The sequence below is a fragment of the Halichoerus grypus genome, chromosome 7 (genome assembly GCF_964656455.1).
Source record: "Halichoerus grypus chromosome 7, mHalGry1.hap1.1, whole genome shotgun sequence".
In the NCBI taxonomy this organism is placed as follows: Eukaryota; Metazoa; Chordata; class Mammalia; order Carnivora; family Phocidae; genus Halichoerus; species Halichoerus grypus.
In genome coordinates, this window is record NC_135718.1 from 112,258,368 (window position 1) to 112,271,040 (window position 12,673).

General features: G+C 52.7%; 1 protein-coding gene across 2 annotated transcripts in view; it reads left to right on the forward strand.

The window, feature by feature from the left end:
- The window catches only part of NCF2 (neutrophil cytosolic factor 2), a 29,837-nt gene that overhangs the window by 13,908 nt on the left and 3,256 nt on the right, over positions 1-12,673 (forward strand). For both annotated transcript variants that reach the window (XM_078078072.1, XM_078078073.1), the window contains 9 exons: positions 297-404; positions 1,496-1,555; positions 2,838-2,881; positions 4,502-4,643; positions 4,874-4,942; positions 5,910-5,985; positions 7,667-7,692; positions 8,315-8,466; positions 8,583-8,694. In XM_078078072.1, coding sequence (XP_077934198.1) covers positions 297-404; positions 1,496-1,555; positions 2,838-2,881; positions 4,502-4,643; positions 4,874-4,942; positions 5,910-5,985; positions 7,667-7,692; positions 8,315-8,466; positions 8,583-8,694 — 789 coding nt within the window. The remainder of the gene's footprint in view (positions 1-296; positions 405-1,495; positions 1,556-2,837; positions 2,882-4,501; positions 4,644-4,873; positions 4,943-5,909; positions 5,986-7,666; positions 7,693-8,314; positions 8,467-8,582; positions 8,695-12,673) is intronic.

Consider the following 12,673-nt stretch of genomic DNA (forward strand, 5'->3'; position numbering starts at 1 on the left):
TAACCTGTGCTGAGTGCCCGCCCCGCCTGAGCCACGTGGAGAGGGGGAGGGGCAGCCCCCTAGGGAATAACAGGGACAGATGTCCACACAGCCCCAGGGTAAGGCGATATTGAAACCAAGTGTTCCCACCTTAGACCCTCGGAAATAATCACAAGTGCAGTCTTTGCACATGTAGAAACCTGCTTTTGTGAGGTCATCTCAGTGAACCTTTGCATCCATTCAGAGAGGGAGGCGGGACGCGCGCATCATGACCCCTTTTTTGCAGATAAGAAAACGCCGTGCCCTCTGTGTTACAGAAACAGAAGCTGTATGAGCCAGTGGTGATCCCTGTGGGCAGGCTGTTTCGGCCAAACGAGAGGCAAGTGGCTCAGCTGGCCAAGAAGGACTACCTGGGCAAGGCGACAGTAAGTAGCTCCTTCAGCTTCCCCGGAGGCTCCTATGGTGTGGGCCCTGTGCGGACCAGGGTGGGGACCAACTCCTGGGACGGGAGCACCCCCCCCCTTGCGGTGCTGCCCTGGGATGGCAGCCTGGGACTGTTGGCACCTAGGAGCCCTTGCTGAGGGGTGGGCAAACGCTGCTAGCTTCTTGTCTCTGGCTCCTCTCGCTCCTCCCTTCCTGCCTGACCCTGGGTGAGAGCCACGGGGTTGGTTGCGGATGCTGAGCCAGTGGGGAGAAAGCACAGCTACGGGGCACTCAGTAAATGGGGAGAAAACATAGAGAAACGGACGGGCCCAGCATTCTCCTGGCCTGCTGCTCTTTCTAGCCCCACTGCCACAGCCCTCTGATTAGACTCCTTTAAATCCAGGTCTTAAGTCCTCTCGGGGATGATCCAGAATGAGCCCGCAGCCCCTTTCCAAAACTGCCCTTGACTTTGACACATCCATAGGGCTAACGCTGCCCACTGACTGGGTGGCTGGCAGAACAGCAGAGTTCAAGAGCTGTGGGCAGGCTGGGGTTTTCCCCTGGGAAACACCCCAAAGCCCATCAGCGGATGAGTGGATAGACATGTGATGTAGCCATACAGTGACATGACCACAAAAAGCAATAAAGTACGGGGGCGCCTTGGTGGCTCGGACCGTTAAACGTCTGACTCTTGATTTCAGCTCAGGTCCTGATCTCAGGGGTGTGAGATCGAGCCCCGTGTCGGGCTCTGCACTGGGCATGGAGATGGAGCCTGCTTAGGATTCTCTCTCTCTCTCTCTCTCTCTCTCTCCCTCGGCCCCTACCCCCATCTGTCTTCCTCTCTAAAAAAAAAAAGGGACAAAGAGAGAGCCTGCCAGGTTAGCAGCAGGGCTGGGCAGGGACTGGTTTCTTGAGTTCCTGGAACTTCTAACCCGGAGGCTCAGCAATCCATCCCTCAGCCACTGTCCACGTCTGGGACGCGCTCCTGTCAGAATGGATCCAGGGTGCGAGGAAGGGGGGGATCCTGGGGAAGGCCAGGAAGCGTGGGGCAGGAGGGCCGGCAGAGCCTCACACGCTCCCTCCTCCCTTTCAGGTGGTGGCATCTGTGGTGGATCAGGACAGTTTCTCGGGGTTTGCCCCTCTGCAGCCACAGGTGAGGCAGTCCTGTCCCCCTCCCCGGAGCCAGGTCTCCAGAGCTCTCTGGAATCATCCAACTGGGGAGAGTATTTGTGCTGAGCTGCCTCATTTTCAGGGCTCCTTCAGCTGACCTCTCGGGGCTGCTGACGGTGTCTGCCTGGCCATTCTGGGTCAAAGGTTCCACGACTGTTGGGAGAAAAACGCAGTTTTAGGCTTAACCTCCAGTTCCCAGAAACCAACCCTCCTGCTTCCCCCAAAATGCCAGTCTTCATTCCTCTGCTCCTGTTGACGGTCTCTCCTGAAGCCTGGCCTAGTCTCTCAGAAAACTGGAACACAAGCTACGGAAGGCGTTTGGAAGAGGCCTCCATGGGGCCTGCCCACGTGCAGGGGATCCCCTTGGGAACACGATGGGTGCCCCCAGTGAGCCATTGCTCTGCCTGGCCTGGGCTCAGAGAGCCGCTCCCAGGCAGACTGGGTGACAGTAGGTCTAGAAACGTGAAGCCATTTCCCTCCTTGTGAGGGGAAGAAGGTAAGCCAGGCTGAGGACAATGCGCTGGCCGTGCTGGCGAGGGGCTTGTGAGCGTGGCACCCCCTCCAGGCTGCCCAGAGCAGCGCCCACAGCCTCCCAGGGGCAGTGACGGCCGCTAGCCCAGAATGGGACCGACGGCGGGCTCTGGAGGGTGAGGGGAGTCAAGGAGGATCGAAAGATTCAGGATCCTTTGCTTTGTGTCTTCACAATGAAGCTGAAGAAAACCCTTGGGGAGGACCCCCCCACCCCCCTCAGGGCCTCAGAGCAGCCGGAGACTCCAAAAGGCGGAAGCAGCCCAGATCAGTGGACTCCATGACATTTCGTGTAGAGCAGGGAACACACTGAAAGGAGATTTCTGCCTGGTCAGGGGACGTTGAGTGGGTTTTAAATACCCACAAGTGTCACGTGATACAGCAGACATTAATTATAGAACAGAGCTTTTGGAAATTATCCTAGGAAAGGGACAGCGCTCAAGGTCAAAAGCACCCTCGTGATGCCATGTGGCTCTGTGACAGCGAAAATTCTCCAGACACCAGGACTGGCTCAAGATGAATTGCTGTGCTAGTGACACCTGGCCCCGGGGAGCTGTGGGAGGGGTTGTTTTCCAGCAGGTAGTCAGGGTGCGAGGTGCCCTCTCCCTCGACGACAGCGTTCCCATGGAGCTTGACAGGCATCCTTTGATTTTCGGGTCTGGGAGAAGCTCAAATTACTATTAACATTCTGTTCTCTCCCCCACTCCTTCCCTTCATTCCTCCCGAATGTTCAATAGGCCGCTGAACCTCCACCCAGACCCAAAACCCCGGAGATCTTCAGGTAAGTTCGATTTAGGGCAGGATGCAGAATATCTGAGCTCCAAGCCTGAACTATGGCAATAATGGGGGTGAAGAAGATGAAGCTGGGGTCAGGGGCTGAGTCCTGGGGAATGTAGCCTCGTGGGTGGGCTCTCCCTGTTTTCAAGGTTAGAGTGGAGTCATGGAGGGGGGATGGGAGTCTTGACTATGGTAGGATTGATCACCGGGGTCCCCAGGTCCCCGTGCACAGCCACCCACACGTGGTGGTCACCTCTGAAGGGCAGCGCTGTCCGTGGAACATCGCCCCTCTGACCAGAGGCTGGAGCACAGTTTTGCCCTGACTGTAGCCTCTTCAGAAGAGGGGGAGGCCAGAGCTTTCTGGAGCCGGGTGAGCGAAGTGGGAAGCTAGACGGTGTGTCCCTTCCCGAGGGGGCGTTTTTCACTCCCTCTGGACACATGGTCTCGGGAGAAGTGAGAGGAACAAGTCAAGCAAAGGAAGCCATTCTTATAGAAGATGGGAAGCCAGGAATGACACAACATGCAGCTTTCTTAAGAAGTTCTTCTAAGCAAGGAAGCAAGCCCAGATCCCCCACCCAGTACAGAAGGTTTTTTTTAAAAAATGAAAAAAGTACCACAGCAACTATAAAAATGAGGGGGCTGATGAGCTCATTGCTAACTCTGCTTGCTGGAGGAGTCTGTCTCCCCCACGCAGATAGCCCGTTGTTGGGAAACAGAGAGCAGGGCTGAGGGGAAGGGGGCAGAGCCGGGGTGAGAGGGAGCTGCCCGCCCCCCACCCCCACCCCCCCACCTCCCCCCACCTCTCCCCACCTCTCCCCACCTCCCCCCACCCCCCACCTCTCCCCACCTCCCCCCACCTCCCCTACCCCCCCAACCTCCCACCTCCCCCACCCCCCCAACCCCCCACCTCTCCCCACCTCCCCCCACCCCCCCACCTCCCCCCACCCCTCTACCTCTCCCCACCCCCCCCACCCCCCGCCAGAGAGGTGCCTCAGGCAGCCCCGAAGCCAGCCCTGAAGCCACACATTCCAAGGAGGCACAGACAGCAGCCAGAGCCTCCAAGGGCAAAGTAGGTCTGGAGGAAACGGTAAAGGGACAATGACATGCCCCACAGCTGGCTGGCCTCAGGACCCCTTTACACATCCCCCCACTCCCCACAGCTGGCCTCCGGCTGCGCGCCCACCCCCAGGTGACTTGGCCCCCACCGCCCCACTCCCCCTTCCCAGCCCTGAGAAGCTGGCTCTCCCCCCTCCCCCCTGTGTGTTCCCCTTGCCACACGAGCCCGATCCCCCCACCCCCACCCCAGCCCAGACTTGAGAGCTGGCCCCGCACAGCCAGGACGCTTCCTCCTGAGAGGGGAAGCGAGGGCTGGAGGGCACGGCCTGGGTGTCTCGTGTGCTTCTGTCTTTCCTTCCCGTCCCGCTGCCTGCGTGGTTATGGAGCATGTTCACACGCAGCTTCCTGCCTGGTGTCGCTCAGGTCCCCGAGGCAGCTAGACGCCGAGCTGGAGGGTGCCGGAGCAGGTGTCCTGGCCCCAGGGCCACCGTTGCTTGTCCTGCGGTGCCACGGGCGGGACGTGGTCCAGGCCACAGAGAGGACGGACTCTCGCGTCTGTCCCCCGCAGGGCTCTGGAAGGGGAAGCTCACCGTGTGCTGTTTGGGTTTGTGCCTGAGACGCCAGAGGAGCTGCAGGTCATGCCAGGGAACATCGTCTTTGTCTTGAAGAAGGGCAACGATAACTGGGCAACAGTCTTATTCAACGGGCAGGTATTCAGAGGACCAGGGGGTGGGGGTTTTGGCCACGGGATCCTGGCAGCAAATGGCAAAGCTTTCTGAGGAGCAGCATCTGCCGCCTCATTCGCAGACCAGCTGCCCCCCTTCGTCTGTGCGGCCATCCCTCCCCCACATCCCTGGGCCGTTGGGTGGTACGGGTCCGCCGGGGCCTGATGAGCGCAACCCTGTCCTCGCCTTTCCGATCCCGCGATGCTGCGCCGCAGAAGGGGCTCGTTCCCTGCAACTACCTTGAGCCGGTGGAGCTGCGGATCCAAGCTCAGCAGCAGCCCCAGGTAACGTAGTGCCTGACCCCTTCCCGCCCTCCTCTGTCCCACCACAGACAGGCCTCTCCGTAGGGGGGGGGAAGGGCTGTGTGGAAAAGGTGCGGGAGGGACACTAGTCCTGAGTCCACCTGGGGTTGGCACCAGCCGCCCAGAGCCAAACTGAACCTGGGGAGGAAGGAGAGAGCCCAGATGTGCAGAGTGCAGGCGTCTGAGGGACCTGTTGCGCCCACCCACCCCATCTCTCTGATTCCCCCTGGTCAGGGGTGACTTGGGACCCAAAGCCTGTAGTATAGGAAGGTTAGGTCTTCCCGGAAATGTCCTCTTCACCTAGAAGAACAGTCAATGTGTTGGCTGGTGACGTGCCATTAACAAAGAGAAGTCCGCTTTAGAGCCCAGAATCAGAGTAGGCCTTGCCCGCCGCGGCCCCGTCCTCACTCCTCGGAGGCCAGCCCTTCTGCCGGTGGTCTTTGTTGGACCCGAGCTGCCGTGCAGAGGACTGGCGGCATCTGACCTGTCTCTCCGGACCCTGGGCAGCCAGCTGTCCTCGGGGGGCTTGGCCCTCCCTGCTCCGAGTTGCTCTACCCAGATGACTTGAAATGTTTTAAATGCCATACCAATGAGAGGTGGACTTTTTCCTTTGAAGGGGCAAGATGTGGGGTGAGAGGGTGAGCTGAGACAAGACTCAGGGTCCTCCCTCAGCTCCAGCAGACTTCCAGTGTGGCTGAAAGGGGTGGTTAGGCAGCGAGGGCCTTTTAGGTGGGGCTTAGGGTTCTTGTTTCTACTGTGATTTGTTCCCACCAGGCCAACCCTGCCTCCCCTTTAACCAGCACTTCCCTTAGTCTCCCCTGAATGTTGCCACCCCTCCAACTTTTAGGAAGCCAATTTCCCCTGGCTCCTTTCCATGGGGCCCCCCTCCCCCACTCTTACTTAAAAACTTTGTCTGAATGAAGGCTCTCACCATCTCTGTCACCTCCAGGAGGAAGCCTCCCCAGAGTCTGATATCCCAGCTCCTCCCAGTTCCAGCGCTCCTGGAAGGCCCCAGTTGCCACCCGGTTGGTGTCCCTGGAACAACACCCTTGGCCTGGGTGCAGGAAAGCTCCCGGCTGCTTCCTCACGGAGCATTGCTCTCCCAGCTTTCTAGGAGATTCTGGTTTCTTCTCCTCCCAGCATGCCGCTCAGCTTATGAGCCCACAGCCCCAGGGCCCCTCTCTCTTGCACCACCCACCCACCCAAAACATAGGAAATAGATGCTCTTTCTCCCTACCTGCTCCAGAACACCCATGGGGCGTGGGTAAATGTAGCTGGTTTCCGGGGGGGCAGTGAGTGTTCCAACTCAAGTAGTCACCAGACCCCTCCATCATGAGGTACGGAAACCATGTCCCGGGAGGAAAGGTTGAAGTCATTGCACACGTTTACCTCAGAGGGGGACAGAGTGGCTCTTTTCAAATGTCCAAGGAGCTCTATCTGGAAACGAAACTGCTCTGCAGAGCCCCGAGGGATAGACCACGAACCGAGGGCAGATGTCAAAGGACATTCTCCTGATGCCTTGGGAAGTAAGGGGTTTTTGGTCACGAATGCAGTTTAAGCTGATTCTGGATAAGTGCTCGGTAGAGATGCATTGAAGAGGTCGTTTGTCCAGATCCTAGATCCATGATTGTTAGCCTTCCCAGATCACCAGAACCCTTTGGGATGCTCCCCACACTTCCATTTTTATTTTGAAAACTGTCAAACCTACAGATTGAAAGTTGAAACTGTAGTACAATAAATGCCAGAATACCTTTCACCTAAATTCACCAACTGTTAACATTTTGTACCAAGGACTTGCCCTGCTCCCCCTCCCTCCCCTCTGAGCCACTTGAAAGGAAGTTACAGATTCGTGACCCTTTGCCCTACACTTGAGCATTATCTCCTATTCTCCTGCATAACCACAACACAGTTGTTACATCTAGGACACTGAACGTTAATATAATATTATAGAGTGTATATTTCATATTCACATTTCTCCAATTACCCCTCAAAACATCCTTGATAGCTTTGTTTTTACCTTTTCTGTCTAGGGGCCCATCAAGGATCACATATTAACCTAGGAAAATTTTATGAATATAGATTCCTAGGCCTTTGATTCTGATTCTTCAGGATTGGAATTGGGCCTCAGAATCTGTATTTCTAGAAAAAACCCTTCCAAGTGATTCTAATGATTAGCTGGGAATGAGATCAGTGACCATTGTGCACTCTCTATAGTGAGTATTTTTATGCAGACTTCTCTTATGTAAATTAGGTGCATATGGTCATATTAATATATTATGCACATTAGGAAACATGCACAAAAATAAAGGACAAGGGAAAAATAAGTGGTTCTAACATTGCTGCTTGTGGCCCCTGGTTCATCTGGCACTCCTTGCTTTCATTGCTCAGAGCCCACTGGTTTAGCTGGACTTTGGGGTCCCTGCTCACCCCATGCACTGCTGGGGTGTGATGGTCCTTTGATACTTGCCTGTATGCTCCCCCTGAGCCAGGCACTGTGTTCGTCTGTGTGTTTGTGCTTTGCCGGGCACATTTCCCCTGAGTGCGATTTCCCCTACAGTTTATTAAGGTTAAGAATCACCCCAGAGATTTAAAGGTAAGAAGTTGGGTGTCCTATTCTAAGAGGTTTCATTCTGTGGAAGCCAGGGGCTGGCCAGGACTGTTTATTCACCGTCTTCTTTTGTTTTACTTCTTACCTTCTCCGTTTAGGTCAAAAAGAAAAAGAAGAGCCCAAGGTAAGCTTTTTTTCTTGTACTATTTTTTTTCTTTCTTTTTTTTTTTTTTTTAAGATTTTTATTTATTTATTTGACAGAGAGAGACACAGGAGAGAGGGAACACAAGCAGGGGGAGTGGGAGAGGGAGAAGCAGGCTTCCTGCGGAGCAGGGAGCCCGATGCGGGGCTCGATCCCAGGACCCTGGGATCATGACCCGCCCGAGCCGAAGGCAGACGCTTAACGACTGAGCCACACAGGCGCCCCCCTTGTACTATTTCAAGTGGTAGAGAAAGGAAAAGCTGAGGCTCTCCACCATGAGCATGTGTCCCTGGGTTATAGAAGGAGTCCAGAGGAAGGGTGGACCAGTTACCACCATACACACAGTCCACGGGCTAGGGCCCCCCACCCCCGTGCACACATTTCCTACAGGCCTAGAGCGTGTGGGCCACCTCTTCTGGCTCAGTAGGAATTCCCATCCAGGCAGGAGTGGGGCTATGGGCCCTCTGAAAGCCCCTTTCCGTTACTGTGAAACCGGTTAGCTCTTTGCCTCTCCCTGCTGCACAGAACACTCCCCGTGATCCAGGATGGGGCTAAGAGGAGGCCGCAGACTCTCATGAGCTCCCTCTGCTTCCTCTCACCTCAGGAAGTAAAGCTCAGCGTTCCCATGCCCTACACACTCAAGGTGCACTACAAGTACACGGTGGTCATGGAGACTCAGCCCGGGATCCCCTATAGCCAGGTCCGCGACATGGTGTCTAAGAAACTGGAGCTCTTGCCAGAACACACGAAGCTGAGGTGAGTCCATGAAGGTAGCGGGGCTACACCTGGGGACCTGGTGCTGGCCTGGAGGGGAGAAGGCAATGGTTTTGTACTGATGTTCTCTGGCTTGGTTCTTACTCGTCTCTCCCCAGCTATCGGCCTCCGGACAGCAAGGAGCTGGTGCCCCTTTCAGAAGATAACATGAAGGCTGCCTGGGGCCAAGTGAAAAACTACAGCCTGACTCTGTGGTGTGAGAACACAGTGGTGAGTGCAGTGAGCCCAAGGGCACTTAAGGTCCTGTGTCTATCGGGCCACTTCCTCAACAACAGTCCACCGTTCACCGAGCCCGGTCCGTGAGCCTGGCACTGTGCTTGGTGTTGAGGATCCGGTGAGTCACGAGCTCTGCGTCCCTTTGCCCTGCACCCCGGGGGCAGCCAGGAGAGGGCTCCCCGCAAGGGAAGAGCAGGACCAACAACGCACAGAAGCCTCCGAGTCCCTTCTGTCTGCCGCCACACCTACCATTCCCAGGGTAGGCCCATCGTTATCAAGCAAGGTTGGAATGAAATCCGAGCTTGAGGCTGAGCTCCTAGCCATTCTTCACGGTCCGTTCCCACGGGGAAGAACATGTGAGAGTGGAAGAGAGTAGTGAGCATTTATTTCACGGGGAGATGATTTGGATTACAACATCCCACTAATAGTCAGCATCTATTGAGAGCTTCCCCCGTTCCAGGTCCCGGGCTAAATGCACGCTGCGTATTCATTCTTACAGACCCCACAACTCTGTGAGGTATTGTTAGCCCATTTCACAGTTTAGGTAATAAGGCAAAGAGATTGCCCAAGATTACAGCTTGACCAAGATTACACAGCAGGTCGGTAGTGGAACCGGGGCCCAGTGAGTATTTTGATTCCAGGGCCTGTATTCTTGAACCCTTTTCTAGACCTCAGGGCCCAGAACAGAGTTAACTGACTGGCCAGTAAGAGTAAAGGGAGTTAGGGGCAAAGTTAAAGGCTAGAAGTAGTAGCTACACATTAACACTCTTGACTTTGTCCCTTTATCTCCAAGGGAAAAGTTGCCATTTCTTTTTGTTGTTGAGGTTAATTCCCTCCCACAACCATGGCTCCTGAAAACCATCCATCTGCATTCTGTCAACATACCGACGTATGTTTTTTCACCGTGTATGTAATTTCTTATAAATGGATCATATAAATGGATCGTACAGTATATATATTCACGTGAATTCACATGATCCATTTATATGAAATTGATGGACTATTAAAAGTTTACGTGTACAGTATATATTTATATATATCATATAAAAATATTATATAAGTATATATTATATAAATATATATACTGTATATATAAACTTTTAATAGTCCATCAATTTCATATAAATGGAACATATAGTATATATATTCACAGGAGTTCCTGTGAATATATATACCGTACATATAAACTTTTGTTTTAATAGTACATTTCAATATGTATTTTTCCATTTTTATATATATTTTTGTGTTGTAATGGTCCCATTTCTTTTGATCGCTAATGGTATCCCTAAATGGTATTCCACAATATGAATACTGCAGTTTGCTGATTGATTCACCTGTTGGTGGCCATCTGGATTGTTTCCAGTGTTTGTCTAGTGACATTAATTCTTCAGCAAACATTTGCTGAGCACTTACTGCTCTCTTGACAGGCACTGGCAATATAAACACTCACAAGACACAGGTTCTTCTTGGGGGAAAGACAAGGGCAGACATGATTATAAAGCGTGTGTTAAGAACTGACGGACACACGAATGGTGTACTGTGTTTTATAAGCACAAGGGAGGGTGTCTCACCCAAAAATGCTGAAGGAAGGTGGGACAAGTCAATAGTCAAAATAGTCTTCCTAGAGAGAATGATGCTGAAATTGTCTTGAAGAGTAGCCTTAAAATGGTAAATAGAAATTAGCAAGGTGGAGGAGGTTAAGGTGACTTATATAGATGGAAGAGCAGAGGGCAGACCCTAAGAGTTGGCAGGGGTGACAGACACAAAGAGACAATCTGGAAGGCAACAGGGCCACATCATGGAAGGCCTTGCACACTGCTGCACTCGGATGAGGTTGTGAGCCGGGTAGAAAATACGATGAATGATTGCTTGGGATGGATGATTCAGGGACCTATGAGCAAGGCAGCGGGCTCTGGGAGGCTGGCCGGCCAGCGGGCTTTCTTCGAGTGCTCAGCTCCCCATCCAGTCCTGACACTGGGGAGTCACAAGACACAATCAAGGAGATTGCAGTCTCCACTGACTAAAGCCGTTGTCAGCTGGGGTCCCTCTGACACCTTCAGTTCTCCCGTTTCCTGCTTTAGCATGTTTAGACTGTGGGGCATCTGCAGTTACATCAGTAAGGGGTATAAAATTCAACAGGTCCTATGTGAATCTTTTGCGGAGCTACTATTTTTCACCTCTGAATGGATGTTGAGACCATGGAAATGAGCACACTGGCAAAGCTCTTCCACACCATCTAGGCCTGGGGCCGTGGGCCCTGTGGGGGCAGAGTCCCTCCTCTAAACCCTCAACCCCACAGCTGGGCAGGGGCTTCTGCTCAGTTAGGGAAGGGTCTCTTTGGCAGATTCTCAATGAAATCAGATACATGTTTGCTGGGAAAGAAAAATGAGTGGGAGAGGAATGTAAGGAGGGTGGGTCTGGAGGAAGGCCCCGTGGTAAGCCCCAGGTTGGTGGTATCTAAGGGTTCAGAAGATTGCGTTCAGGAAGTACAGCCCCTGGACTCACTGGCGCCCCAGGACCCTGGGTGGGGGATGGGGTAGAATAGGTAACCAGTGCAAGGGGTCCTGTGGAAGTCTGAAAGGTCATCCTAAGGTTTTCGCTGGTCTATGTTGGGACTAATCCTTTCAGTATTGTCTTAAAAGGATTCTGCCTAGCAGTTCTGCTCTAAATGTGAATTACTTCCCTTAAAAGGTTTATTGTTTTTAATTATTGTTAATTTTTGTTCTTTGAAGAGAGCTTCAGTCTAATTAGTGGCTGTACGTGGCTAACTCTCCCCAAATTCCCAACACAGTCTTTTTGGGACTCAGTTCAGCTTCAGAGGTCATTGCCGAGCATTCTTTATCACTACCCCTTACTCTTGGAGACAGCAAGTCAGGATGTTCTCATTCACTTAGTATAAGAGCGGGAAAATGAACAATCATTTATTAAGCATCTACTCTATGCAGGAACGCTTACCATTAATCAAGTTTAAATCTATGTATGTATATATTTAGTACTCTGAGAGTTTAATAATTGTCAGCTAGGGGCGCTTGGGCGGTGCAGTTAATTAAGCGTCCGACTCTTGGTTTTGGCTGGGGTTGCGATCTCAGGGTCATGGGATGGAGCCCTGCGTCAGGCTCCCTGCGCTGGCTCAGCGTGGAGCTTGCTGAGGATTCTCTGCCTCTCCCTCTCTCTCTGCCCCTCCCCCTGCCCACATGCACACATGCATGCTCTCTCTCAAATAAATAAAATCTAAAAAAAATAATTGTCAGCTATTACTATTCTACATCATATCATTTCATTCTTCTAGCCTCTATTTCATAAGGTGAGGAAACTGAAGTTCAGAGAGGTTACCCCGCTTGCTCAGGGACACACAGCCAGTGAGCAGTGGAGCTGGGATACAAACCTAGGCCTTTAGACTCCTTACAACCATTTCCACCTCACTGTACTGCCTTTCAATAAAAGGGATCTGCCAGGGCTGGAACAAGCGACATTAGGAAGTGAGAACTTTGAACACTCAGAACAGCTCTTACCCTCGCGGGGTTTCTAACGCGGGTTTGTTAAATCCCATGATTCACATCTCTAGAAACTGTACCCTTCTTCTTTTCAACATTTGTGGATGAAAAATGACCACAATGGTAACTAAGATGTGTAGTTACATATATCAGAAAGCAAGGCCTTTTTTCATGGCCTTAGAAAGACGGTATGGCGCTCTGCAGGGTTTTTCAAACTTTAGCAGGTATGAGACTCACCTAGAGGGCTTGTTAAAATGCAGATTGCTGGGCCCCACATGCAGTGAGTTTATGATTTAGTAGGTTTGGGATGGGGCCAGAAATTTACATTTCTAACGAGGTCCCTAGTATTGTGGGTGCTGGGGAGAGGGTGTTGGATTCAGAGTTAGAAACTCAGGTTTGACTTTGGGTTCTGTCGCTTACTTGTGACTCCATCTCTGTTTTTCCATCTGCAAAGAAGTAACAGTAGTACCTATTCTACC